Consider the following 27,082-nt stretch of genomic DNA (forward strand, 5'->3'; position numbering starts at 1 on the left):
CTCTTGAGTCCTGAAGCTTGAGAGCCAGTGGTATAACTTCCAGTTTCAATCTAAGAGACAGAGAGAGTAAATTCTCTTTACCTCATCCTTGTTTTGTATTCTGGCCTTTAAAGTATTAGGTGAGGCTCAGTCACATTGGGGGCGGTCAATTCACTTTTACTCAGCCTATAGATTCAATTGCTAATCTCACCCAGAAGCATCACCATAGAAACACCCAGAATAATGTTTAATCAAATATCTGGGTACCCTGTTGCCCTGGCAAGTTGACATATAAAATTAGCCATCATAGACGTATTTAAATTTTTTAGCCTATCTTGAATATACATGTTTAATTTTTTCCAATTTCTAAAAAAAAAGAAAGTAACAGAGCAAAACTAAAAATGATACTATTGGAAAATTATAGTTACCGATTTAGAAATTTATCTACAATTCGTAGTATTTTTAATGTATTTATTAAAGTTTAGAAGAGGCAAATATTTTTTTCCAGGGAAGAAGGACTACTTGATTCATTGAGATGAAAAACATAATTATATTTTGGTGTCATATTCTTAAGGCATTTTATCTGGGCTTTATTCTATAATAAACAATATGCATAAGGTTTCTACTTTATTCTGCTTCACTGATCTTATAAAATATCTAGTTTGGGATTCATGTATAAGATTTGTATTCATATTTAGGTTATTATATAATAGGCTTTACTATTGATTTCTATCAATTCTAAATGTATGATTTTAAATTAATGATTAATTTTAAATTAGAGAAATTCAGCATTTTAAGAAAATTATTTTTATTTTTATTATATTGTACCAGGACATAACTATTGAAAGCTTTCATTCGTAGAATAAAATTGTGAATTAAAGACTCTTAAAATGTGCTTTTGTGTAAAATGATCTTTTTAAAATGGAATTTTAAATTAATAGAATAAAGAGTCTATATAAAATATTGCGTCAGGCATTAAAACAGGTAGGACTAGGTTAAAAAATCCAAATAGCAATGATTTTAGTTTAAGAAGGATTAAAATAATATCATTTTGTTGCAAATATTTTACTTTGCAAATAAAATTCAATATTTTCAGACAATATACTTATTCTGAAAATCTTGTAATTCCATAAATATTTTATTTTATTTTGGACATCATCCTCAGTCCAAATGGTATAATTTTCATATTGAATAGTCCTTGAAATTTTTAAATTGAATATTCAGAGAAAAGTGTTTTGATTATAATTACTACTATGCTTCGCTAAATATATTCCCAGACTCCGAAATATTTTGAAGGAGGAAAAAATGTTTGAAAAGTAAAATATTTTATAGATATTTGAATCTAAGTAAGATGTAGAATCATAACTAATTTACTGTGAGCGATACAGATTCAGTTCCCTGCACATTTTAATATATCACAGTAAAGTGTTAAATGAAACATTTTTGAATGCAAAAAATAAAGTATAATGGTATTGTATTATAATATTATAATTATGTTAAATATGTAAAAAATAAAGGGGAGAGATAAATAAAAATTTAATTTTCATTTGTGTGTATGTATATAAAATTTCCATTGAAATTTTATAACAGTATAAACTTGTTCCTGCTTTTTATTTTGGATACTCATTAATAATTTGCATAAGATAGAATTTCCTGACAAAGTGCATGATCTCTGTCTCACAGCACTTACTGTTTCAGCCTGAAAATATATTTGACAATCTTGACAATAGACTAATCTCTCAGGTTTTTTTTCTGAATGTATAAATGTGACAACAGTACAGTATAAAGTGTGGGAGACATTTTATAGTTTATCTCATATATTGTTCTTCACTATATTTATTTTCCCTTTATTTAATTGAGAAATTAGTATAAATTTATTTACAAAAATATACAAAACATGTATGACTTAAAAATAAATGAGAACATTTAAAAACTGTTTAACTGTTCTCAATATTATGTATCTGTTGAGAGTATTTTTATAAAAATAAAGATATAAAGTTATACTCTATATACTACATTTTAACATGAATATCTTACTTAAGTGATTTATGTCCAACAGTATTTATATATATGTGAAATAATACTGTTTAAAAAAAGAGAAAACATTTGTTTAAGGAACATGTCGAAATTCTAGCGATTTAAAGAAAAAAAAATCCATGTTTCTTTTTTCTTATTTTATGATTTAGTGAGCACGGCAAACAATTTTCACCAAATGTGATGAATATCATAATAGGAAAGTGAAATGTGCTTTACACTTACAGAGCAGGCATGTCTATTCTAATCTACAGAGTCAGGGAAGACATCTCTAATAAGAAAATTTTTAAATTAGATATGATAAATATTTAACTAGAGGAAAATGCAGAGAAGAGAAAAGGTGTTAAAGAGTGAGGGAAACATGCCAATGTCAGGTATGAAAACTGGAACAGATCTTCTGAGAAATGAAGAAAATAAAACAAGGCAAAACAAAACAATTGTTATATATAAAATGCATAGAGAAGTGGGTAAAAGTGGTTAGCTATACATCTGGACTTGAGGACAAGATCATAGAAAACATGTAAATAAGGTTATAGGGTACAAACAGTTAGATTAACAATACAAATAAAGATTATTTTGTAAAAGAATATTATCTCCTTTGATAGAAGAGGCTTAGTGAACACATACACACAGTTTGCCCAATATAATACTGAAATTTTCACGAGACCAACCCTGGTTTGTAAGACTTTTGATTCATGGTTCTTATGCACTGTACCTTACTGATTGTTCAACTAGAAGTAGCAGGACCAGATTTGTGATATAGAAAAATCAACTTCTTTAATATGGAAAATTGTTTAGAGTAGAGCAAGGGAGAGGCAGGCATCAGTTAGGAGATTGTAGGGGAGGGAAGCCAAAACAAGGATGGTACCTGTGAAGATAGAGACAGATATATGGGTCAGGAAGATATTTCAGAGAAGAAAAGGCTGCAAACAGTTGTCTTAACACTGGGCTCAAAAGTGATGGAGGAGTAAAATATGAATCCCAAGTTTTTTTTAAAAAAAGATTAAATTAATTCACAGAGGGAAAGGTGGAGCAAAGATGTAATGGAAATTGTGAAGTATATGATGGATGACAATATAGCAGGGGTGGGCTAGTTAAGACTCAAGTTTCGAGTATTAGGTTTGTAAAAATGTTAAGACTTTTTCCAATGTATAGTGTCTGTGACTCCATCATTCATTTACTTGTTATAAATACCCAGCGAATGGACTTTCATTTTAAGAATTTTATTTTCAAGATAGGTATGTATCAGAAGGAAGGTAATTTATGAAACAATCCTAATATTTTCATTAAATTATATGACCACTGGAAAAATTTGTATGTTTTATATCACTTGAAATTTTAAATGTCCATAAAATATAACAATTTCCAAAAAACGAAAACACTGTTTGAAAGAGTAGCCTCCCAAAGTCATATAGAGAATAATCTGTGAGATTAAAATTCTCTCTCTGACTGGTGTCTCTGATGATAGAGCCTGTACATCTACAAACAATATTATACTGAAGGAAAGTAGAATTACTTTAAAATTGCAGTATGTATCCTAAACTTTTTATCATCATAAGTTCAGAACTTCCTCACAGCACCTCTTTGAGTTGAGTTTACACTCATGATCTAGGTTAATAGACTTTTTTTTTATTATTAATGTACTAAAGGTTTAAATCTTTATAGCAACCTATTTAAAAATATCTTGGAAACATTGTGTTTTGAAAAAAAAAGATTCATTTTCATATTTTAAAGTTAGTCCCTTGAGATGTATAATATATTTGTTTAAAGTTGTTGAGAATAAAACTGAAATGCTTAGTTTCCCCACAGTAAAAATTAAGATAATGATTGCAATCATTGTTCCAGTGATGTTATATGGAGACAAATTGATATGTGCCAATTTTTTTCCTGTCAAAACAACACATGTATTTATAGAACTCTTCTTTTCTACTTTTCCAAAGCTTCACACTGACCAAGATAAAGGAGATGGAAATTTAAAATACATATTAACAGGAGATGGGGCTGGCAGTCTATTCGTTATAGATGAAAATACAGGAGATATTCATGCAGCAAAGAAATTAGACAGAGAAGAAAAATCCCTGTACATTCTTCGTGCCAAGGCTATAGACAGAAAGACCGGGCGGCAGGTGGAACCTGAATCTGAATTTATTATTAAAATCCATGATATCAATGACAACGAACCAAAATTCACAAAAGACTTATACACTGCCAGTGTTCCTGAAATGTCTGGAGTTGGTAGGTACATGTTAATCAATGTAAACTAACTTTTCTATTTGCTTGTTTGCTAAGGTATTTCTTATGGACATATAGTTATGATATATTGCCTATTTTAAGATAAAAAGTATAACTGAAACTATTTAGTGTTAGCTATCTTACTTCGGATTATTTTCAGTTTTATGTATCTGAATGTTTCCTATTATGTCGTAATTGATGCCTAAAATGATTAGTACTGGGAATAGTTCTTCCATTACATTTCAACCAATGTTTTGATCTCTACTCAACTGCCATTCAGATGGCAGTCAAGTTGGATATATTTTTGCCTGAAATGAAATGAAAGAAATATCAAATAGTGTCAGCAGTTTTGGATAGTTTTTCTTGCATTATTTTGCATAATAACAGCTAATGCTTGCATTTGACAAATTTCTTTTGATTGTCTCATTTGATCATTGAAACAATGTAATGTGGTAGGCATGGGAAATAGAACCTTAAATCCCCATTCTATTAATTAGGAACCTAGAATTTAAGAAGATTAAACAACTGAATTAAGATTAAAAAAACTGGTAGTATAACAGCAATACTTCAAGTCTTTTTATGTTATTTTAGTTAGATCTCACTACTGAATGACTACTTATCATGCAAACTGAGAATAACTGTTTCATTTTTTTAAGGCTGCCCATGCCCATAATTTTAAATACCATTTGTTATTATGCAATGTTTTTATCTGTATGGGTGATTACATTTAGCTCTATTTATATGAAAGGTTTAGATTCATTAATGAGATTGTAAGAGCTAATTCTTAAATCCTAATAGATTTCTAAAAAAAAAAAAAACTATTAATATAAACAATCCAAAATATGCAACTGATTTTCAAAAGTTGATGCTATTTAGTTGAATATTATTTTAAAATCAGTTTTAAGTATATTTTGACATTATTGAAATTAACACATTACAGTCTAAAATAATTTCTTTAGAGGAAAAAAAAACCTATATCTATCTTTATTGAGTGATTGATGTAAAATATTTCTTAATTCTGTTCCATCTAGCCAGAAGAACCAAGAGTTTATGTAAAAAAAGTTATAATTCCCTTTTACATCAAATGAAATCTCATCTGTCTGAGAAAAGTGCAGTTCTTTTCAGGCATTCATTTCAAAAATATAAAAGAGACTTATCAAATTAGATAGGAGTCCTTTGAAGTCATAAAGCCTAGAGTGAAACATGAACAGTTGTGTTAGGCTGGTACAGTTCCATGGAAAGTATTAGATGGATCCATAGAGGTCAACCAGTGAGCTAATGTAGATATACACCATGATCTCTGTTTGGTCTTATATTTGAGATGCCGAGACATCTAAAACTATACTCTCCATTTCAACTTCCAACTGATGAACTTTCTAAATTCGTTTGTTTTTTTGTGTAATGCCCTTTAAGTTTTGTAAAACCTTATAGTTTTTCTTGTGTATATGTTATTTTGTCAGGTATTTTGACACTTAATGGTATAAAAATGTTCACTTATCTTTTTCTGAAAAAGTTTGATATACCTATAGGAATAAAAAGCATAATTAAGAAGACAGATATTTAAATTTTTATAATAATTGATTTAAATTTGAATAACTTTTAAAAATTTCAAAGTGTTACCTCATTTTTAAAAACAATACTTACCAGAGACTATTGATATTAAAACTAAATTAATCTGTGTTTTATCCAAGATTATTTTACATATTTAATAGAATATTATCATCTATCTACCTAATTCAAATATATTCTTTCCTATCTGAAATACTAATATAGTCTAGATTCTAATAATATTTATCAAGTGAATGATAATATCAGGACTGGACTAAATATTTCTATATTTTATTTTTAAAAACCCTTCTCATTCAATATTCATAATAAAACATAGGATATATAAGTTTATGCATGGAAGAAGGCTTAAAGATCATCCTGTCAAAAAAAAAAAAAAAAAGCCCACAAAATCTTTCATGTAAAGAAGTCTATACTTCATTTATATAAGCTTTAAATTGTGGGCAGTACAATTTATGACTATCACAGGCCTTAAAAATAAGAATTAGTGCCATTGCCAAATGCATTCCCTCCATGTCTATAATTCCCCCTCCAAAAACCCTTGAAAAACATAGTGCAGGCAGCAATATGCCTAATATACCTCTGGTGGCACAAAATTAATAAAAATTTAAGAACTACAGGTAAATATCGGTCCCATTTTTAGAGGATAGTTATTATTCTTTATTACTAATATTGACATTACTATATTAATTGCTTTCTCCTTTACATGTGTGTCTATTTTTAAATATAAATGCTTATATCTATATACACAATATATATATGGAAGATATAATACTTGGTTTAATCATCTCTCTTAATAAATAAGTGAAAATAAGCCCAAAAGAATTAAACTGACTTACCCCCCAAAACACAGAGATAGCTTATTACTAATACTAATATAAGAAAAGATCAATGTAGAAATATCTCAATAATTTTAATGCTTTACTATTTTTCTCCACTGTAAAATAGTCACGCTTATTATGCAAAACATAATTTGGAAAACTTCTAATTTTATTATATTCTAAGTAACTCCTTAAAATCAGCATGTTTCTTATTTTATTTCTCATTTTGTATTTTTTTTTAATTCACATGCTACCCTTTTGCGGATGTGATTTTCTCTGCTTTTTCCTATAGAGATAATCACTTACAGAAAGAAACTAAAAGGTGATACTTAGGAACTCTGTCAGGCTGTATGTAACCCATATGTTGACAGTTAAAGCCTGTGTATAATCAAATAATAAAGAAATCCTCTATAAATGAAGTAATGCACAATGATTTAATTCTAATATTATTTTTATAATATTAATAATTTTCATTGAAATCAGGATTGAGAAACTACTATCATTAACTTAGGGGGTAAATAAAATCTAATAAAAAATGAAATTTCTTTATAATTATTCTCTTTCCAATGTTATCCTTTGATACTCTGTACTGTCTCCTCATTTTTGTCATAATATATTTCTTTTTTTCTCTCTCATTAACTTCTTCTTGCTTTTTCTCTCTCGTCCTGTTTCTTTCAAAATCATATGCCATATTCCATTTTAATTCTTTGAATCATGTGACCCTCAGCCTTTTTAAAGGTAAATGGCTACAATTAACTCTTAAATCTAAAATATGTTAGCATCTTCTGATCAGAGCATATAATCTGGGTGATATACGAGGAGGATACATAACGAAAGAAAATGAGATACACTTTGATTTAAATATTTGTAGCAGAGCCCTACCTTTAATATTTTCAATTTTCATGGTCATTATATTTTTATTATAGATTATCTATCAACTTTCAATATTTGCATGCCTTCATTCTTCATCTAAGCAAATTACCATTGTGTAAATGTGGAGGTTTTGGATGCATACTTTCTCACTGACTGGGTATTTCTCCTAACTGGTCCCTCAAAATCTTATCCAGTTCTCCTTCTACACCATCTCTCAAACAAGAAATTCCTGCACAGTTTTTCCATAGATCATACAAACAACTCATCAATGAATCCTTCATGTCCTAATCCTGGTCCAATCTTAGAGGTTTACTAACAAGGAATTCCTGCACAGTTTTTCACAGATCACACAAACAACTCATCAATGAATCCTTCATGTCCTAATCTTGGTCCAATCTTAGAGATTTACTATCTGTGGTTCAGTATGTAACATGTCCAAATGTACTCATCATGCCAGACAGGCCACTTAGCAAATTATTTAGAATGGAGCTTCTTTCCTCAAATTGGCTAGGTCGAACCCCATCCCCATCACCTTCTAGGTGTGTGATCATGAGCCACCTCTATATATCCCAAAACCTACATGCCATTTTTATCATTAGGATAAAGAAATAACACAAATCAATTGCTGAGAACTCTGCCTAGTCTACATTAAGTATTCTGTAAATGTTCTTGTGATGACTTTGAGCTAGAAACTCTGCTGGGCTTTAGAGACAAAATATTGAAGAAAGCAGATATGGCCCCTACCTTTGGGGACCTCACATCATTCAGGGCAAAACCTATAAATAACAAATAACACAAACTTGTTAATCAGGCTTCACTATATTTTACTTAACTTTTAAAAATCTTTTGTTTAATATAAAAGTAAAATATTTATTTTAAATTATTTGAGAACCAATGAATATTATAAATATCTCAGAAAATTTAGAGGAATATAATGTTCAAAATGATGCATTTCTTTTTAATCTGTCTTTATAAACAAATATTTATAAAATTAGTATAAAACATATAAAGCAATATCTATGAAATTTTATTAGTAAATAGCATTAACTGTGTAATTAGTCCTTACATTTATGGGAAAAAAGAAAGAACCATCCATGTGCTAAAGTCCACATAGTAGATGTTTCCTTTTTTCTTTTTGCTATCATAAATATCAATGATATGCTATCAGTGTTTATCAATGTTTAACAGCACTCCATATTATTACCATGATTCTGAGACATGGGATAGTATTTTAGGTGGGTGTTTGTAGCATTAGAGCCACATTTTAGGATTAACTTTTATTATTTTTATTTTTTTGGTCAAGTATTTTTGGATAAATTTAAAGATCATATACTCACAATAAAGAGCAAACAATCAAAATCAAATTCAATAAAAAAATATATTATTTCAAGTGTCAAAATGGTACACAGGAGTTTTTCTCTGTGCCCATAGTGAAATGATACCCACAGTAAAAGAAAAATAAAACTGGTGGCCAAAGAAATATCATAAAACTGATGAATTAACTACTTGAAATTAGTATATCAGTTATGATTAATAATTCATATTTTGAAATAATCCTCAAGTATGAAAACAATTTTACTCTAATGTATGTTCATATAGGATTATATAAAAATAATTATAAATCAGAAAAACTTTAGTTGAAGTTCTGAAGATTATTTGGTTGGTGAAAACTATCGTTTTTGCTTTGGTCTAGCTAGGACATCAGGACATGAGTGGATATTTTTTAAATGATAGAAGAGTACATCTGGAATTGACTGAGTTGTAGTGTATCCTCTCACTGGACATATCAATTCTGTTAAAGCTGAGAAAACAGAGGCCTTAAGAGGAAGAACTCAAGTTCTCATCTTTTGATAATTAATTTTGAGAACACATAAAAAGACTTGCTAAATTCATGCATTAATATTCAAATATATTGATAGAAAATGAGCTGTTAGTTTAATCTTAATGTACAATACATTAATTGTTAGAATTTGCATTCACATATGCATGCAGATTTTGAGAAATAATTCACTACAACTCAATTACGCAAGTTATGAGTGTGTAATATATGTGCAGTATTAAAGTAGGAGACAGGCCCAATTTGGAACTCTCCTGTCCTAAAGAATATTAACACCTATTTGAGTCAAATATTTGAAAATTATATGTAGTATACTGGAAAATGTCATAGAAATTCATTCTGCCCAAGGTAGGCTTTAGTTAATAGTAAGTTTACAACCATGCTCTGACTTTCTGTAGAGATCTAGTGAACTATAAGAAAAGTCTAGCACTATATTGAATTGTGTTTAGCTCCTGAAGCTAATTTCTTTAATTTTTTTTATTTTTCATTTTCTAAAGATGATTAGTGACAAAGTTAACATCCCACGATATCAGCGGTAATTTTTCACAAAGATAGTTTCTAATTCAGAAAATGTAAGTGTCTGTGTTTGGGCGGGGATTCCTGTAGGTACATCTGTTATACAAGTGACTGCAACGGATGCAGATGACGCCAACTACGGAAACAGTGCCAAAGTGGTCTATAGCATATTGCAAGGACAGCCTTATTTTTCGGTGGACCCAGAATCAGGTAACGTTTAGTACCTGGGCATTTTCTCATTATGTAATGCATCTGGATGCACAATTCATTTGTAGACTTTTCTGTGTTTTAAAAGGTATCTATTCAGTATCATGTTTCTACTTATTCTCTATAGTTATTACATGGAAACAAAAGCAAACTTCCTATTATTGAAATACATTGAATCATTAGCTCTTTGGACTATTTATTTTGTTTAAATTTATGACACTAAATACAAAGTTTCACAGAGGTTCAGTACTTTATGTGTCATAGGAAATACTCAAAATCTAAAGAATGTGGCAATCATCAAAATTAAGAAAGTTTATGCATCCGACAATTTTTGATTGAAATTTGTTTTAATCAAAAGGATAATCCAACTGATTTTGAAAAATTCACTTCCTGAACAGTATCCAATGGAAGAATTCCTTCTGTTTTGTTCATTATGTTAAATTGGTTATGGATTGAAATATTTATTTAGATAAACCACCATTTTATCTGTCTGCTGTCATTAACTTCTGTAATATGGATCCTGCATAGCACAACTTAAGATAAAAATCAGTGGTTAAATTGTAAAATATTTGTCTACTTTTCCAAAAGGCATAATAAAAACCGCATTACCAGACATGAGCAGAGAAAATCGAGAGCAGTATCAAGTGGTTATACAAGCCAAAGACATGGGCGGCCAGATGGGAGGTCTTTCTGGAACCACCACGGTGAACATCACTCTGACGGATGTCAACAACAGCCCTCCTCGATTTCCCCAGAGTAAGGAAGGTCTTGGTGGCCTCATGCCAGAAGCCTTCTCCAACACACGACAAACAGAGGCTAATATTTGTACTAATGGTTTCACTGCTAGTTTATGCATAAAGGCCAATCTACAACCTTTGTCCCTACAAGATAATAATGATTTCCCACAAACTGAAAGTCACCATGATCATTTTCATCAGTGAGTAGGTAGTAAAAGAAAACATAAAAATGAGGTTCTTTTGGCAACTTTAATTATTCTCTTCTACCTTTAGAAGAGTTATAAAGTTTTCCAGACTACCTTTCTCAACATGTGCTGTGATCATCTCGTTCTTTTTCTTATCTCTTTCCTGGTTAGGAGTGCGGACGCTCAAGTCTGCCTACCTGGCTTCAAATCCCATGTCTGCCATTTGTCTTGCCTCAGTTCTCTTGTATGTACCCAAGAATTATAATCCCTTATTTAATCGAGTCTAAAACACAGACTTGATGCTTTAGCATCTCTGAAAATCAGATACTACATTAAAATCAATTAATGTTGGTTCAATTGGAAGTATTTTTTTTTTCTTTTCTTTTCTTAGTGGCCCATAGAGTTACAGTATACCTTGATTGTGATGGCATCTGAGACATGTTAAAGTTTGCTGGTATCTGCTACCTACCTGTGAAGGTTAAAACAGTTAATACTCTTTCAGTTGTCACCTTTTTAGGCATGCATGTTAAACCATGGATGCTTTGCATACTATGAGGTCCTACAAAAACAGATTTTGATGCTCTGATGAAAATGTTTCCATTTTACAGAAAATAAAAGTATAAAGGTCCCTATCTTAAAATGTTCAATTAAGGGATCCTCAAATTTTAAGTTATGACATTGACTCCAATCATTAAAGCATTTTTCCAGGCTAGTCAAATTTAAATCATTTAATAATCTAGCTTTGGATGGTGGACTTGAAAATAAGATAAATGTTAAAAAATAAAGATTTTCGAGAGCGTGAATAATGAGCTTAATTAACATAAATCTAAATTTTGCTTTCAATTTCCTTAAATATAAACTGAAAAAAGTATGATTTGATGAATTCTCAAATGGCTCTCCATTCAATAATTATATGATCTATTATAATCTTAACAAAATATTTGGAACTATAATAGTAACAGTACAATTATTCAAGAAGTAACCCCTGAGCTAAGCATATTAAAGACATAATTTTAGGCAATCTTCATAACAAACCTATGAGTTAAATGGTATCATTATCAATGTTCTTTCATAGATGTAGAAGTAAAGGGTTACAGAATTTAATTAACTTGCCCAGTGATGAGAATTTAAATCCAGTCCTTCTTTTTCACTACTGGAAAAATAACAGAATTTGAAGTGTGAGAGCCTTAGTTTTGCATTCTACTTTCTCCAGTTTTACAAAATGATTTCCTTGAGCCCTATCCTGGGGGTAATATACCTTCCTTGGTCCTATGAGGACTAATGTTAAAATTAAATAAGTTAACATAGAGGGTCATTAGCCTTATATAGAGTTCAGCATGTAATGTTTAAAAACATTTATTAACTTTTTTTGTAATATTTCTAATTTGTATTTTCAATAAATAGTCACAAACTAAAATGCAATGTAATGATTGGCTGGAACTGCATCTCATTTAAAGCCATTCACATGTAAAAAATTTCTGTGTACTTCTTTATTTTTCTATCCCTGACTTAGAATATAAAAATGTGGTTAAAAAGGCAAGAAACCAAATATTTACTGCTTATCTAGAGCTTTCAACATTGTCATTACAAATTTTATGTATATTAAGTTATTTAAAAGATTTATTTAGTTTCTTGCCCTGTTAAGTCAAATTCTGGATTCTAATATCTAGACAACCTTGGGACATTCACTTAATTTTTCTGGAACTTATATTGCTCACTTACAAAATAAGAGTGTTCTGCCTTTATAAATTATTTGTCCAACTTAATAAATCTCTATTTTTTGACAGCGTACAATTCAATATGATTAAAAAAAAAAAAAAAAACCTCTCCCAATTTAAAATTAATTTATTTAAGTAAAATAGGCAAAGGAAATAAAGGACTTTGTTGTCTAAAGATGAAATGTCAAAAGAGCTCTGATTTAATTTTCAGGTACGTATCAATTTAATTCTCCTGAGTCTGTACCTCTTGGAACCCATCTTGGAAGGATAAAAGCCAATGACCCTGATGTGGGGGAAAATGCTGAAATGGAATACAGCATTGCTGAAGGAGACGGAGCTGACATGTTTGATGTCATCACTGACAAGGCTACACAGGAAGGGATTATAACTGTCAAACAGGTTTCTTTTTGCTGTCTTCATTTTTTCATTGAACACTTTATGGTTTATTTTTGCTTTTCAGTTAAGGGAAGAAAAGCCTCGGATTTATTTTCCCCATTCTTTACATGCTGTCTATCCTTCATGTAAGTGGGAATAGTTGTGATTTCACTTCAAGTAAGTTAAGCACCTTCATCACTGACACTTAAAAAAGTGATATAAAACCTCAACTGCTTGTGCTTTTAGTAGATGACAATCAAACTAGGATTAGATAACCTCAAAAGTACTTGTTTTTTGTTTCTCCATGGCAGAAAAAAGTAGACAAGCATCCATCACTTTAATTCATGCACTCTTCAACATATTTAAACTGTTAAATGTGATGGTCTATTCAAATAGATGGAATCTGAAGATGTTATGTGTTTTCTGTTGGATTTCTTGATTTTTAATGCACTGTGAGAGAATGTTATGAAGCTTTACATAGACTATTCCGGCTAAATATTGATTATATTGTCTTGATTACTCTGCTTTCATTAGCATCTTTCTTATCACCGTGTTCAGTTAGAGAAATGATTTTTCTCTTTTTAGAAATGCAGAACCTAAAAAAGCAACTTATATACATAAATAGTTTGCTAAATCACAACTTTATTCCAAGATTTCCTCTGATTCTAACTTCATATGACTTTAATAATAATAATAAATAAATAACCTATATGTGACCACTAAAATGTGAAATTCATTACTAAGTAGGAATTAATCTTAATGTGTATACCATTATATTTACCATTATAGTTACTCCCTATATAGAAGTATAAGGCAAAACAAGTATTTACTAATTTATTTGACATACATATAAAGCAATAATTGGGAAAATTATTTAACCAGGATTATTGGTACCATTAAGAGAGCTGGTTATTAAATTTTGAAATTAGCTTCCCTTGTTATGTCTGCTGTATTATAGTAATTTTTCTTATTTTATTTAACTTCAGAACTTAGACTTTGAAAACAAAATACTGTACACTTTAAGAGTGGTTGCCAGTAACACTCATCCTGATCCACGATTCCTACACCTGGGACCTTTCAAAGACACAGCCACGGTCAAAATATCTGTGGAAGATATAGATGAGCCTCCTGTGTTCAGTAAAATTTCTTACCTGATAGAAGTAGATGAAGATGTAAAGGAGGGCAGCATCATTGGACAGGTTACAGCATATGACCCAGATTCCATGAACAATTTAATAAAGTAAGTATTTTGAGAAAATTTAAGTTTTCAAAAAAAACCATATTTTTAGTATTTAAAAGTTGTGTGAAAAAAACATCATCATACAGTGTATGATCAAGTACAAACACTTCCATACCACAAACTGTAAACTGTAAACTGTCTTCTAAGTGCTTTGGCTATACTATTTTATTTGACTCATCACTTTACAAGGTAGATCCCATTATTATATATTTCTGCAGATAAGACTAAGGCATGGAGCATTTAAGTCAATAACTAGCCCAATAATTAGTCAGTGGCAAAACTGGATTTGAAAATCAGGCTGTCTGGCTCCAGAGTTTATTTTAATCCCTTAGCTGTTGTGATTCTGTCTCAGTGTCTCTCTTGGATAAATGATTGTTCAAATAATAAGTAATCTAAGCAAATAAACTAGAAAAAAAATTGTCCTGGAAATGTTATAGATACTTTGAAAATGTTGAAATATCTTCTTTTGAAAATAGTCACTAGGCATACCATATGTCGAAATTTTGGGAAAACAATATGCCAGTTGTATTCTAATAATAACACAGAATTAGTAAAGAAAGTAATATTTGAGAATGGTAAAAGTATTAAAAATTAGTTTAGAATTGTATAGTATAGCGTAATACTTTCCCAAAGGTTGAATATTGTAAAAACTATTTGAAAGCTTTCAAATATTCCAGAAGCTTAAATGAATCTGTATATGGTGCTTCAGAAGAATGTAAATATAGTTGTGACATAAATGGGATAAATAGGATGGGTGGACGAAGATGCATAGATATGTCAATGAAGACACAGCGCTGAAATATAGATAAATAATACATTATCTGTTAATGTGTGCCTAGTAAGGGCATAAAATGGCTGCTTTACAACTTAATTTTTTAATTAAGGAAAATAAGTGGTTAAATTATTAATGAGAATTTCCAAGGTCATGTTATACTATCACACGTAGAAAATTAAAAAGCACAGTGCAAAATATACAATCATTTTTATAAGTTGTATTGAGTATTGACTATTCAATAGTTAACTTACGAAGCAATATTTTTGCACTAAATATATCATAATGTATATTTAATTTGTTGGTTGATTAATATAGTATAAGTCCATAAAGTTTTAATCTGTAGTTAATATTAGATTAAAATATTGGGTTAATTTTAGGTTAATTAGAATATAATTTAGTCAACTTTCTCTTTTAAATAAATGTTCGGGTTCAAATTATGTATGTTGCATATTACTTTAAAAATATGACTTATAATACAAATACATAGATAATTTCACTCAATTTTTATCATAAGATGCATTAATTTAAAATGCCCATATTATATAAAATAGAACTAAAATGAAATAAATAAGTAATCTAGTTCTCCAGTGGTCTATATATATGTGCTAGTATGTTTATATCCAAAATAATGTTTGTTTGTATTTTATTGAAATCATATCCAGCTGATTGGTTTTGGCATTTCTTATATGTGCATTTGTTTTGTTTTAAAAAGGAACAATAGAAAGTTTCAAATATTTTTTTGTGTTTGCAATATTGCAACGGAAATAAACACCACTTATATTTAATAAAAAGATAAGACATAGTTCATACCAATAGCTATAACTGCTCAATGAAATATCTGTCATTGATAGTTTTTGCCAGATTCTCTCCTAAAAAATAGTAATCAATGATGGCTGTGCTTTCATTTCTCCCTAGTTTGTGGCACCAAATGCTTATATTAAATTCCACATTTATGGTTTTTAAAAAGTCATCGATTGTAACTTTTATCAACTACCATTGTTAGAAAGTTGTAGATAAGTGGCAGCATATTAACTCTTTCAGATGAAGAACCATTTATTGCCAAACTATTGAGCATTCCTCAGTATGAATAAGAGCAGATCTTAATAATCTGTGTATCCTATCCTCATTCATTTAGTACTATATCTTGCATACTAGGAATTCAATGAATGTTGGTTAACTTAAGAGAGGCACCCAACTTTCTTATGTTGCCGAAGGTATTTGTTTATTCAGAGAACATCAAAAGTTTCATCAAGCTTTAGAAGTTTAACACTCCATTCTACAAAATGTTTTCATTTATCATGAAGTCAACTAATAAACAACAAAGTACGTGTTCTGTTATTCCGAATGTGCATCAAATTTATAACATGAGACTCAAATATTTTGCCCATCCTTTTCTCCATAAATATTTATCATTTACTGAACACTTGTTATGAACTACAACTATCTAAAGAGCTTTATATTTATTAGCTTATTTAAGCCTCATCACAGCTTTATCTGGTACATACTGTTGTTATCATCTACATTTTATAGAAGAATACACTGAGATGAAAAGAGTTTAAGGAACTTTCCCCAGCACATAGTACAAATTATCAGACTGAGGATTCAAACTATTGTTAATCTAAATACATAGCCAATTCCTTAGCAGATATACTTTGCTTTCCTAACAATCTTATTAATTGAAGATAATTGATATAAGGTTCTCCTTTGCAGACTAATTCAAATGACTTCAGTGGTACAAAACAGAACCCTCAAAAACAAAAAAAAGACAAAACGTGGCTTTTGTTTCTCGAAATTTGGTCTAGTTTCTCTTCGCTTTTTCCATTACCCACAATAGAAAATTTTACAAGCTCACAGTCTAGGCATGTATACTTAGAAAATTATGGCTTTATTTTTATTCTTCATTTTTGGCAAATGTATTGAGGTATTATTGACCAAAAATAAACTGCACAAATTTAAATTGTATGACTTGATATACTTTGGAATACTCATATGCCCCTTAAAACATCACATATCTAGCTATCTTATCCTCCTTATCTCATGCCCTTTTGTAATTCCTTTCTCTTAAACTTCCTGGAACCCAACCCCATCCCCAGGCAAACGCTAATCTGCTTTCTATTAATATAGATTAGATTAGATTAGATTAGATTAGATTAGATTAGCTTGAATTTATATAAATAGAATCATACAGTATTCTCTTTCGTCCCTTTTTTCACTTAGCATAATTATCTTGAGATTTTTCTATGTTGTTCTGTGCATCAATAGTTTGTTATTCTAATTGCTGAATAATATCTCAGCATATGGGAATACCACAGTTTGTTTATCTATTCACTTATTGGTTGACATTTTGAGTTGTTTCAAGTACTTGGATATTATACTACATTTATACACATTCGTATCCTTAACTACTTTTTTATTAAGTGGAACTCATATGTTATACATATAAGTATGTATTTTATTAGTTATAATATTTGCTAATATCATTAACTTCTTGATAAACTTTTATTGTATAAAATAACATACTATTATGTAGGTGGTACAACATTGATAAAAATTTAGATTGGAGACGTACATATACACACATACACACATATATATCCTTCCCCGTATCTGATAATATCATCAGGTTATAATTTCTTAAGTAAAATTTCTGGGTCAAAAACTGATTTGCAGCCTTGCTCCACAGAAGTTAAAAATGGCTGATACATTTTTAAGTGCATAATTCTCCTAGAAATATTTGTTTTTTATGGGCTACTCAAGTTTTGAAAAGACAGCAAATAGTAATTTTATCTTTAAAATATCAAGAATTATGGCAGAAAAAAATATTGAGAGAACAAATTAATCTCAAATTATGTTTCTAAAATTATACTGCCAAGTCTTCCAATATATAAGGCACGCTTGAAAATATAGTGTATAGGCTGATTCCTGTTAACACAAAAACATATGCAAAAAAAGCTGTAGATATACAATTATAGTGTGAAAAACCAGCAATAATCTAACAAGGAGGCGACATTGTGGTAGGTGACTTTTGTTTGCTCTGATAGAATTTAGAAGGCTGACTGATCCCCAGAGCAAAATAGACTATGATAAGCATCATGGAGAAACATTTTTCAGGGAAAGCTTGGGAACTAATTCTCACTCACCAGTAAATCTGTTCATCAAACATATTTTCTGAAATACATCTGCCACTTGCAACATAAGATTATGGTTACAATTAGCAGCTGTTGTCAGCTTGCTTCACCTCATAAGTAATCATGAATTTCCCAAGTTATAGGATTGATTATAGCTCTACAGGTTCCGAAAAAAACATGTTGTCTCATTTTATACCTATTTTATGCTCACCATATTTAAAGTTTAACAAATTTTTAAAGAAATCCTTTTTACTGCAGTCGAATCGTGAAATAAATCCAAGACAAAGTTGCTAATGAGAAATTAGTTATGCCTCAATAAAATGTACATAATTCCATCATAAGCTAGAATTAGTGCATTCATATATGTGTAACTGCTTGCCTAATATTTGCTTGATTTTATTACAGAGAATAAAATAATCATTTTAAAATCATGTCACTAATATCTGGAAAAAAAATAGAACTATTTGTTCAAACATTATATAGCCACATTCTTTTGAAAAGGACTGAAGGTTTCATGGCTCATAGCTAGACAACACATTTTTAGAAAGCAGTACCTGGGAAGAGCAAACCCATAGCCAAATTATTTTAACTTAGTTGATGGATGATGGACCTGGAATTAAGTAAAAAATAAAGAATGCTATCTTTGACATATTTCTGCATATTATCTATGTGTTTTGGTGTCTGTAATTTAATTTACTTTTTTTTGCAGTAGATGGAAATACAGGGATCTGATATGTGTTTAACTGTTAATGGTGGGAAATAAGAAACAAAAGGCAACTAAAAACAGAGTTCAACTTTCACAGGCTCAGTTCCCTTGTAATCTTTTTTACTTGTTATTTGACACCTGTGTGATTGGATCCTGTCTCTGCAGAAGGCATTTATTAAAAAAATTAGGCCAATGATCTTTTTTAAAAAAAAATGTTCAAATTCAGTGTAAAGGGATCAATAAAATAGTGTTTTAATAGGCCATCCACCAGAACATAAAGATAGTTTTGTCCTGTGTTAAGTATTTATCAGGCTCTTTCTGCTCATTTGTTGTAATCCGGTGCATTTATTATTAATAGGTTAACCGGAATAGCCTGTTCTGCATTGAAAATAGAACATTGGCTGCTAAGTAAAAAACAATTATCCCTGGGCTTTGAAAACTTCAGAACATTATTTTCACCGGGGCAAATTTCTGAATATAGACTTGGATGTTTGCAATGTTAATGTTAAAGTGAGCTATTTCTAAATCATCAAAGTGATATTCCTTCACAAATTCTTAACTTGAAAACAGCGCCTAACAGGGTGGAACCTAAGAATAATGCATCCCAAATTCCAACCTGTTTTTATTCCACATAAGCTCCAAGTGAGTGAAAGATAAATTTGTATAATGTTAGAATTGTTAGCCATCCTTCAATCATAGAAAGCCCCCATGCTAATCTCTAAGGCAAGCGGCAATGAGCACAAAGGTATTTACTTCCACTTTGATCTTAATGTGAACAGTAGGAAGAAATCCAAAATCTATTTGGCCATAAGCAGATAATGGTTAACTATTGAACTTTCTGACAGTGGAAAGAGATACACATAGGTGAATATTATGCATTGAGGTCCATTCAACACATAGATGTGGTTGTTGTTGTTTTTTTACTTTGCTGTATTTGTGTTCATTTTGATTTTTGATTTGTAAGCAGAATTTAATGTAAGTATTTAAGAAAAAGTAATACATTGTTTAATATTCCAGTGACTTTTTCAGCCCACATTAGGAATTAAATTAAAGGGGATAGACACTTTGAGACAGAAAACACTATATTTGGCTTCATTTTAGCACTATTAAGCAATAGAAATGAAATAAATATATTTATATGACTGTCATCTTTAATTTTAGTACATGAATAGGTATGTTAAAAATAAGAACTATCTCAGATCCTTATCTGACAATGAATTCTTAGTTAAAACTTGATACAATTTTTGCTTCCAGGAAATACAGACATACATATACAGACATACATATAAATATGCATTCTATATATTTATTTTTATATTTAGGTTTCTAATTATCCTATTTTTTACCTAGGATTTCCCACCCAGAAGTATAGCTACCTTTGAGCAGTGACCATATATCATATAAGTTTTTCAAAAATCCCCAATTTCTTCTTATAACAATTATGTAGGAAAATTACAATCATGATTATTGAAAAAGTGAGAAAATACTATCATTTCTTTGCATCTCTATTCTCCATTGCTCAACCCTTCCAAAGGAAGACAAGAAGGTGACTGAGCTGGTTTCATATTTTGTGAGTGAGGTACAGAAAGGAACCTGAGAACAACTACAAAAAGTTTTTAGCTATTCCACTTTTGAGATGAAACCTGATATAGATAGAAAGATAGAGAGATAGAGAGATGATAGATTAGAAAGATATAGATGATAGATGATAGATGATAGATGACAGAGAGAGAGAGAGAGAGAGAGAGAGAGAGAGAGAGAGATGATAGATAGATGATAGATAGATAGATAGATAGATAGATAGATAGATAGATGATAGATAGGTAGGTAGGTAGGTAGGTAGGTAGATAGATAGATAGATAGGACCAAAACTCACTTTGAAGCAATATTTGTGAGTTTGAACAAATAATTTTAGAAAGTTTAGTTGAAAAAAACTTAGGCGAGAACCATTATGTACTTACTACACAAAATTATTAAAATTTTTGAAATCTGAGTTTACTGACATATCCCTTAAATTCAGCAAAATTCTCATAATAATAGACTAAGTCAAGTGTTATTTAAAACAACCCAACCCCCAAAATCGTAGAATTTAGAAAAATATGTTTTGACCCAATATTTAAAAATTGCCAATGTTTCACAATGTTTAAAAACCGACATATGTATTATTTCTATTTGTCAAAGTCAGGGCCAGATAGAAAGTATATTACAGATTTATAATGAGAACTGTAATTCCCTAATTCACCAGATAAAAAAGGCTACATGCCTTTAATAGATACTAGAAGAGTGAGGATGCCAGAAGATGCTGATTAGTCTCTTAGTTGTCTGTCATTCTTCCTTTTTCTATTTGGTTTATCCCATGGTCTATAACCTTGCTACATGTGCCTTGTCCATGGATTTGCCACATGGGATTCACTTAAGAGTTTGTTAGAAATGCAGAATTCCAGCTCCCACACTAAACTTCCTGAATCGGAATTTTTTTTAACAAGATCCCTCGTGTGATTCATATAAACATTAATTTTTGAGAAACACTTAATTTTCTATCATGGTACAATTAACATTCAATAGTAGATCTCAAACAGATGTAAAAAGTGTTAGCTACTAGAGCCTAACATGGCCTGGTGCAACTAAAAAAAAAAAAAATACATTTAAGCTAGCTTTTTATTTTCTATCCTTTCTTCCACCTTTAAGGGCTCCTATGATTAGTTAAGGCCCATCTAAATGATTAAGGCTAATCTCCCATCTCAATTTCTTTAAATGTGATCACTTCCACAAAGTTCCAAGGACTAGGTTCCAAGGATTGGGAGATGGACTTCCTTGTAAGGGATGGCGAGGGTGGTATTTCACCAACTGTAGAATGATGCAAAGTTTATAGTGACATCTTCCATATCCGTCCCTAATGAGAGTCACCGAACTCCGTGGTAATGGCATCTCATTTTTATTTGGAATACGTTATAGGGACAGATTGGAGGAAGATCTATGATTCGATTGAGATGTTCCCTGAATTAAGAGCCATTCAGGAGCAATGTGTTTTTACAATGGCCTCTCCGTATTCACTTACTCTCATAGGACTCTGTGGACACATGTCTTTATGTTTTTTTTTTTTTTTACATAATTTTAATTTATCTAATGCAATTGACTCTCTTGAGTTTAATATGTCTCTAGCATAGCATAGGTCTCTGATAGGACAAGTAAATCAAATGACAATGAAAAACTCACTCGAAAGCTGCCACAAGGGTTCATGAGTATAAATAATGATTTCAAAGTACACATAATCATAGAACTGGAATAATGCAAACAACCAAATATATCAAATTGCCTAAATGACAGATACATTAAACAAATTCAAAAAAGTTCTCCACATTTTACTGGTCATGTCTTTGTTACAAAATCATGTGAACTGCCTATAACTTTAAGAAATAGTAGATAAACGAATGATCTTAAACGAAATCCTGGATTCACAAGTCTCTTTTTGGCTAGATACTCTGTGGATCGGCACACTGATATGGAGCGGATTTTCAGTATCAATGCAGAAAATGGCTCAATTTTCACTTTGAAGCCCCTTGACCGGGAATCGTCTCCTTGGCACAACATCACCGTTACAGCCACAGAAATAAGTAAGTTGGAACGCATCCATCTGAACACATTTTTCTTTTTACCGAAGTGGTAAAATAATGGGAATAAGTAAATTTTTTACTTTTCTGGAATGGAATGGTTTTATTATTAGCAAGAGCTGAGAGAGATGATTTAGATTGTATTAGATTCAATTTTTAACTTAATGAATATAAATATTCATTTATTTTAAACAATTTACACCTTCTATAGTATAGAAATATAATTTAACTGCATGAAAATAATTATCAGTCTAAGAAAATTCTCTCTTAGAAATAATACTTTATTCTCAATCATAATCTCCTCTTTTTATCACGCTTTCCATCTGGACCATGTAAGAAAGCTGAGATATCCATCAGCAATCCAATCAAGTAGTGAATACCACAGAAATGATCTGTTGCTAAGTTACAAAGGGGGAGAGTGGTATTAGCGCTTCTCTGTAAATGAGACTGAAATCTTACACGTGTTCTCGTTGCAGATAACTCAAAACAAAGTAGCCACATTCCTGTCTTCATCAGAATTCTAGATATAAATGACCATGCTCCGGAATTTGCCATGTACTATGAAACATTTGTTTGTGAAAATGCAAAACCTGGGCAGGTAAATAAATTATTATAAACTTTAAAAATAATATTTCTTCTTCATGAAGGCAAATGACATTCACTTGCACATTGTTTTTCATGCAAACTACTGTCAATTCTTCATATTACTTGATTATTGTCCCTTACCAAAAAACACAATAATCTTAAAATTGCTTTTGTTATTCAGTTTATGCTAAATAGGAAAAGTTATAACATATGCTTTAATTTATATACCATCTACATAGCAAATATCACATGTACCTGAACTCATAATTATGTCGATACTGAATTATCTTCAGAATGAAAAAACATTATTAAATAAAAGATAAAATATGACAATAAAATTGTTCTATGTTAATGTAAAGGGAATCATAATAACTGTTTTGTAGATTACATTATGCCACTTTTAATCGCTGTCAAAACATTTTGGTTTAATATGTTATGTTTTGTTTGTGATTTTTCAATTTTAATATTAGTGAGATAAAGATTGTTTGAAGAGATAGAAAGTCCCCTTACTAAGTAACATTTCAGATATCTCTAAAGAAATTTTAAGCAAATGCAGAATGTTTATTTTTGACACTAATACAGTATTTTAAAAATGACAGTAACTACACACATTGTACTGAAAGAGACTTTTACCAGTCATTTAGATATTTCTTTAAAGAAAAGTAGGTGGATGTTAAGAATCCTATATAATGCCATCATGTCTTTTTAAATATAGAAAATAAAAGTAAAATACAGTCTTCTATTCCAGTAGAGATTAAAATGGACTGAATGATTCTGTCCCTGCCTAAACTTACATGTTGAAGCCCTACGCCTCAATATGTATTTGGAGATGGGGCCTCTAGGGAAGCAGTTAAGGTTAAATGAGGTCTAGAGAGTGGGGTTCTGCTCTGATAGGACCAGTGTCCTTTAAAGAAGAGATACCAGAAAGATCACTCTCTCTCCATGCATATACTCAAAGGAAATATTATTTGAACATGTAAGAATAAGGCAACCATCTCCAAACCAGGAAGGGATCTCTCTCTAGAAGCTCACAGTACCAGTACCTTAATCTCAAACTTTCAACCTCTAGAACCGGGGAAAAATAAATTTCTGTTGTTTAAGCCACCAAGTATGTGGTACCTTGTTATGGCAGCCCAAGTAGGCTAAGAAAAATATATACTACATTCCTCTTACATACAAAAATTAAAATAAGATTTTTTATTATCAACAAAGAATCATTACGCAGTTATTTGGATTAAAAATTGTATTCCTTCTCTCACTTTGCAACATGTAATGGGCATATTTTCAGTTTAATAAGTGATTATTTTTAATTTGAATCTTCAGTATCATAGCATAGACATACATTAATTAGATTATTTATCTACACACCTATTAATAGAAATTTGGTTTACCAACAAAATGTTACTCTAGGAGACAGCACTATAATATGTATTATAGTACATTCATATTTATACACTACCCAATATTATTTTCCTTTGATATAATTCTCAAAGTAGGAATAATTAAATTTTATCTGTGCTCATCTATGTGTTCAAATAGCTCTCCAAATACGTCATATACCTAGTGATAACTCTCATCACATGTAAATAAATAATTGTCTATTTATTGAGTAACAGATATGAATGTCTGCCAATAACAGGAAATCCTCTGAAATTATTGAAGCTAAATATTTTTTCATAAATATGTGGCCTTTTAAATAAAAAGTTTTCACAGATAACATCATATTAGTTTTTTAAACCTACCCTGACAAATTACCACAAACTAGACAGCTTAACAAGAACAGAAATGTATTTTATTCTCACCCCCAGTCTGGTGGCTAAAAGTTTAACATCAATGTGTCAGCAGGTTCATGTTGTCTCTGAAAGCTGTAGGCAGAGATACATTCTTGCCATTTTCTAGCCATACCTTGATTTGTGAACCCAAATTATTCTAATCTCTGTCACCATTGTCATTCCTCTGTCTTTCCATGTCCAAATTTTCCTCTTCGTATGAAGACTCCATTTATTTGATTAAGGCCCACCTTAATCCAATATAGCTTCATCTTAACGGAACTATATCTGCAAAGAGCCTACTTCTAAATAAAATTACATTTGCAGGTACTGGGCATTAGGAGTTGAACATGTATTTTGGAGAGACACATGTCCAATGACAATAGCCTGTGGGTATTCTTTAATTATTTGTCTATTAGTATGTTTTTCTTGTATTGATTCACATGAGTTATTGATATGTTACAAATTAATGTTTGATAATAATAAAGTATAACTGATATGAACTAATTGTAATTATTTTAATACATACTACTATTACAATTTCTATGTCATTGTTAATAGAATTGATTAAAAACAATTTTCTTTTAAAAAAATACAAAGTTAAGAATAAAATATCTTTTAAGATACTGTTATCTATTCTCTCTTAAAATATGTTTACTCAATGGTCTATCACTTCATTTCAAGAACTCAGAGTCATAATCAAAATATGAATATTATTTATGATTTAAAATATTACTAAATATTAAAAATATTTTTGCTATTCTGGAACAGAATGTTGAGCAAGAATATAAGTATTATGTAAATGTTTTCTATGTCACATTACAAACTAAGGAGAAAAAGTGATTTAAGTGCGTATTACTAATTGTGCACGTTTTGGAAGCATTGTATAAAATCACATTAGGTTACGTGTCACTCTGCCAATCAAATAAATGAAATTATGGTTAATATCAAATATTAGAGAAAAGGTCTTGACTAGTGAACATACAAGTTGGTATGCCTACATAATAACGAAAACAATGGATACATCAAACAACTGTGAAATTCCAATAATTGTTCATCAAAGAATGTCAAATTATTATACCTGTAAGTGGTGCAACTGTTTGTTTTTGTAGAAGTGAAATTTGAAAGTAAGAATAATTAAAAGGCTGTGATTTCAAATCACACAGATGGCAGACTCAGGACTAGAAAAACAGGCTCCCCGATGAGTAGCTTGGTGTTTTTTCCACAATAAAATGCTTGGTGAAATTTTTGTGCCCAATCTGTCATTTGATGCTCTAGTCATCACACTACTTACAGTGAGCACAGCTAAGAGTTCTATGATTTCTCAACTTTGACACTGATTTTTATGAAGCTTTAGAAGTATTTATTTGTATATCTTTTTAAACTTTGCAAATACCATTAAAAGGCAAGCAAATAATTTTAATAAAATATGCAATATAATTAAGTTAAGGTGTCCCATAGCTCTAAAAATCTTTTGATTTCTGGTATTATATGACATATTGCTCATTCTCAAAAACTATATTAATAGTATTCTCTATGTAAGTGATTATGCTAAGCCCTTGTGTTTTTTTTTTAAAAATGCATGTTACATTCTCTGCCTTTGAGATAAACATTATGCAGTGGAAGAGGCAGCAGATTGGCAACTGGATAACAGAACAGACTAGTGCTTTCTAACAATGTTAAAAAATGATACATGTTGGAGTGATCAAATTTTCTTTAAGGTTGGACACTGAAGTGTCCAGGAACCAGATAATGATTCATAGAGATACGCTATAAGCTAATAGTTGATGGATTTTTTTTTATTAATTAAATATGTTTCATTAGACAGAACTATAAAAAAATCTTGGTATAATTTTCTGAAAAATGGCATATTTTTGTGTTTTTAATTTCAGTGATATATTTAAAACAAAAACACTAAATAAAAATGTTTTATAATAACAAGACTTGCTTTTTATTCTGCTTAATTTAATTAATTTATTTCATTTCAGTTGATTCAGACTGTCAGTGTCATGGACAAAGACGACCCTCCCCGAGGACACAAATTCTTCTTTGAACCAGTGCCAGAGTTTCCTCTCAATCCGAACTTCACTATTGTTGATAATAAAGGTATAGAACATTTTTTAAACAACAAGAAAAAAGTATGAGACCTTAAGATGCAAAATCAAAAACTGTTCTGATTTTTTCCCCA

General features: G+C 30.3%; 1 protein-coding gene across 1 annotated transcript in view; it reads left to right on the forward strand.

Moving 5' to 3' along the window:
- The window catches only part of CDH9 (cadherin 9), a 58,504-nt gene that overhangs the window by 26,415 nt on the left and 5,007 nt on the right, over nt 1–27,082 (forward strand). Inside the window, exons 2-9 of the mRNA XM_006907116.2 lie at nt 3,954–4,248; nt 9,949–10,068; nt 10,654–10,821; nt 12,917–13,104; nt 14,067–14,320; nt 22,407–22,543; nt 23,017–23,138; nt 26,883–27,000. Coding sequence (XP_006907178.1) covers nt 3,954–4,248; nt 9,949–10,068; nt 10,654–10,821; nt 12,917–13,104; nt 14,067–14,320; nt 22,407–22,543; nt 23,017–23,138; nt 26,883–27,000 — 1,402 coding nt within the window. The remainder of the gene's footprint in view (nt 1–3,953; nt 4,249–9,948; nt 10,069–10,653; nt 10,822–12,916; nt 13,105–14,066; nt 14,321–22,406; nt 22,544–23,016; nt 23,139–26,882; nt 27,001–27,082) is intronic.

This window comes from Pteropus alecto, unplaced genomic scaffold (assembly GCF_000325575.1).
Source record: "Pteropus alecto unplaced genomic scaffold, ASM32557v1 scaffold152, whole genome shotgun sequence".
NCBI classification, from domain to species: Eukaryota; Metazoa; Chordata; class Mammalia; order Chiroptera; family Pteropodidae; genus Pteropus; species Pteropus alecto.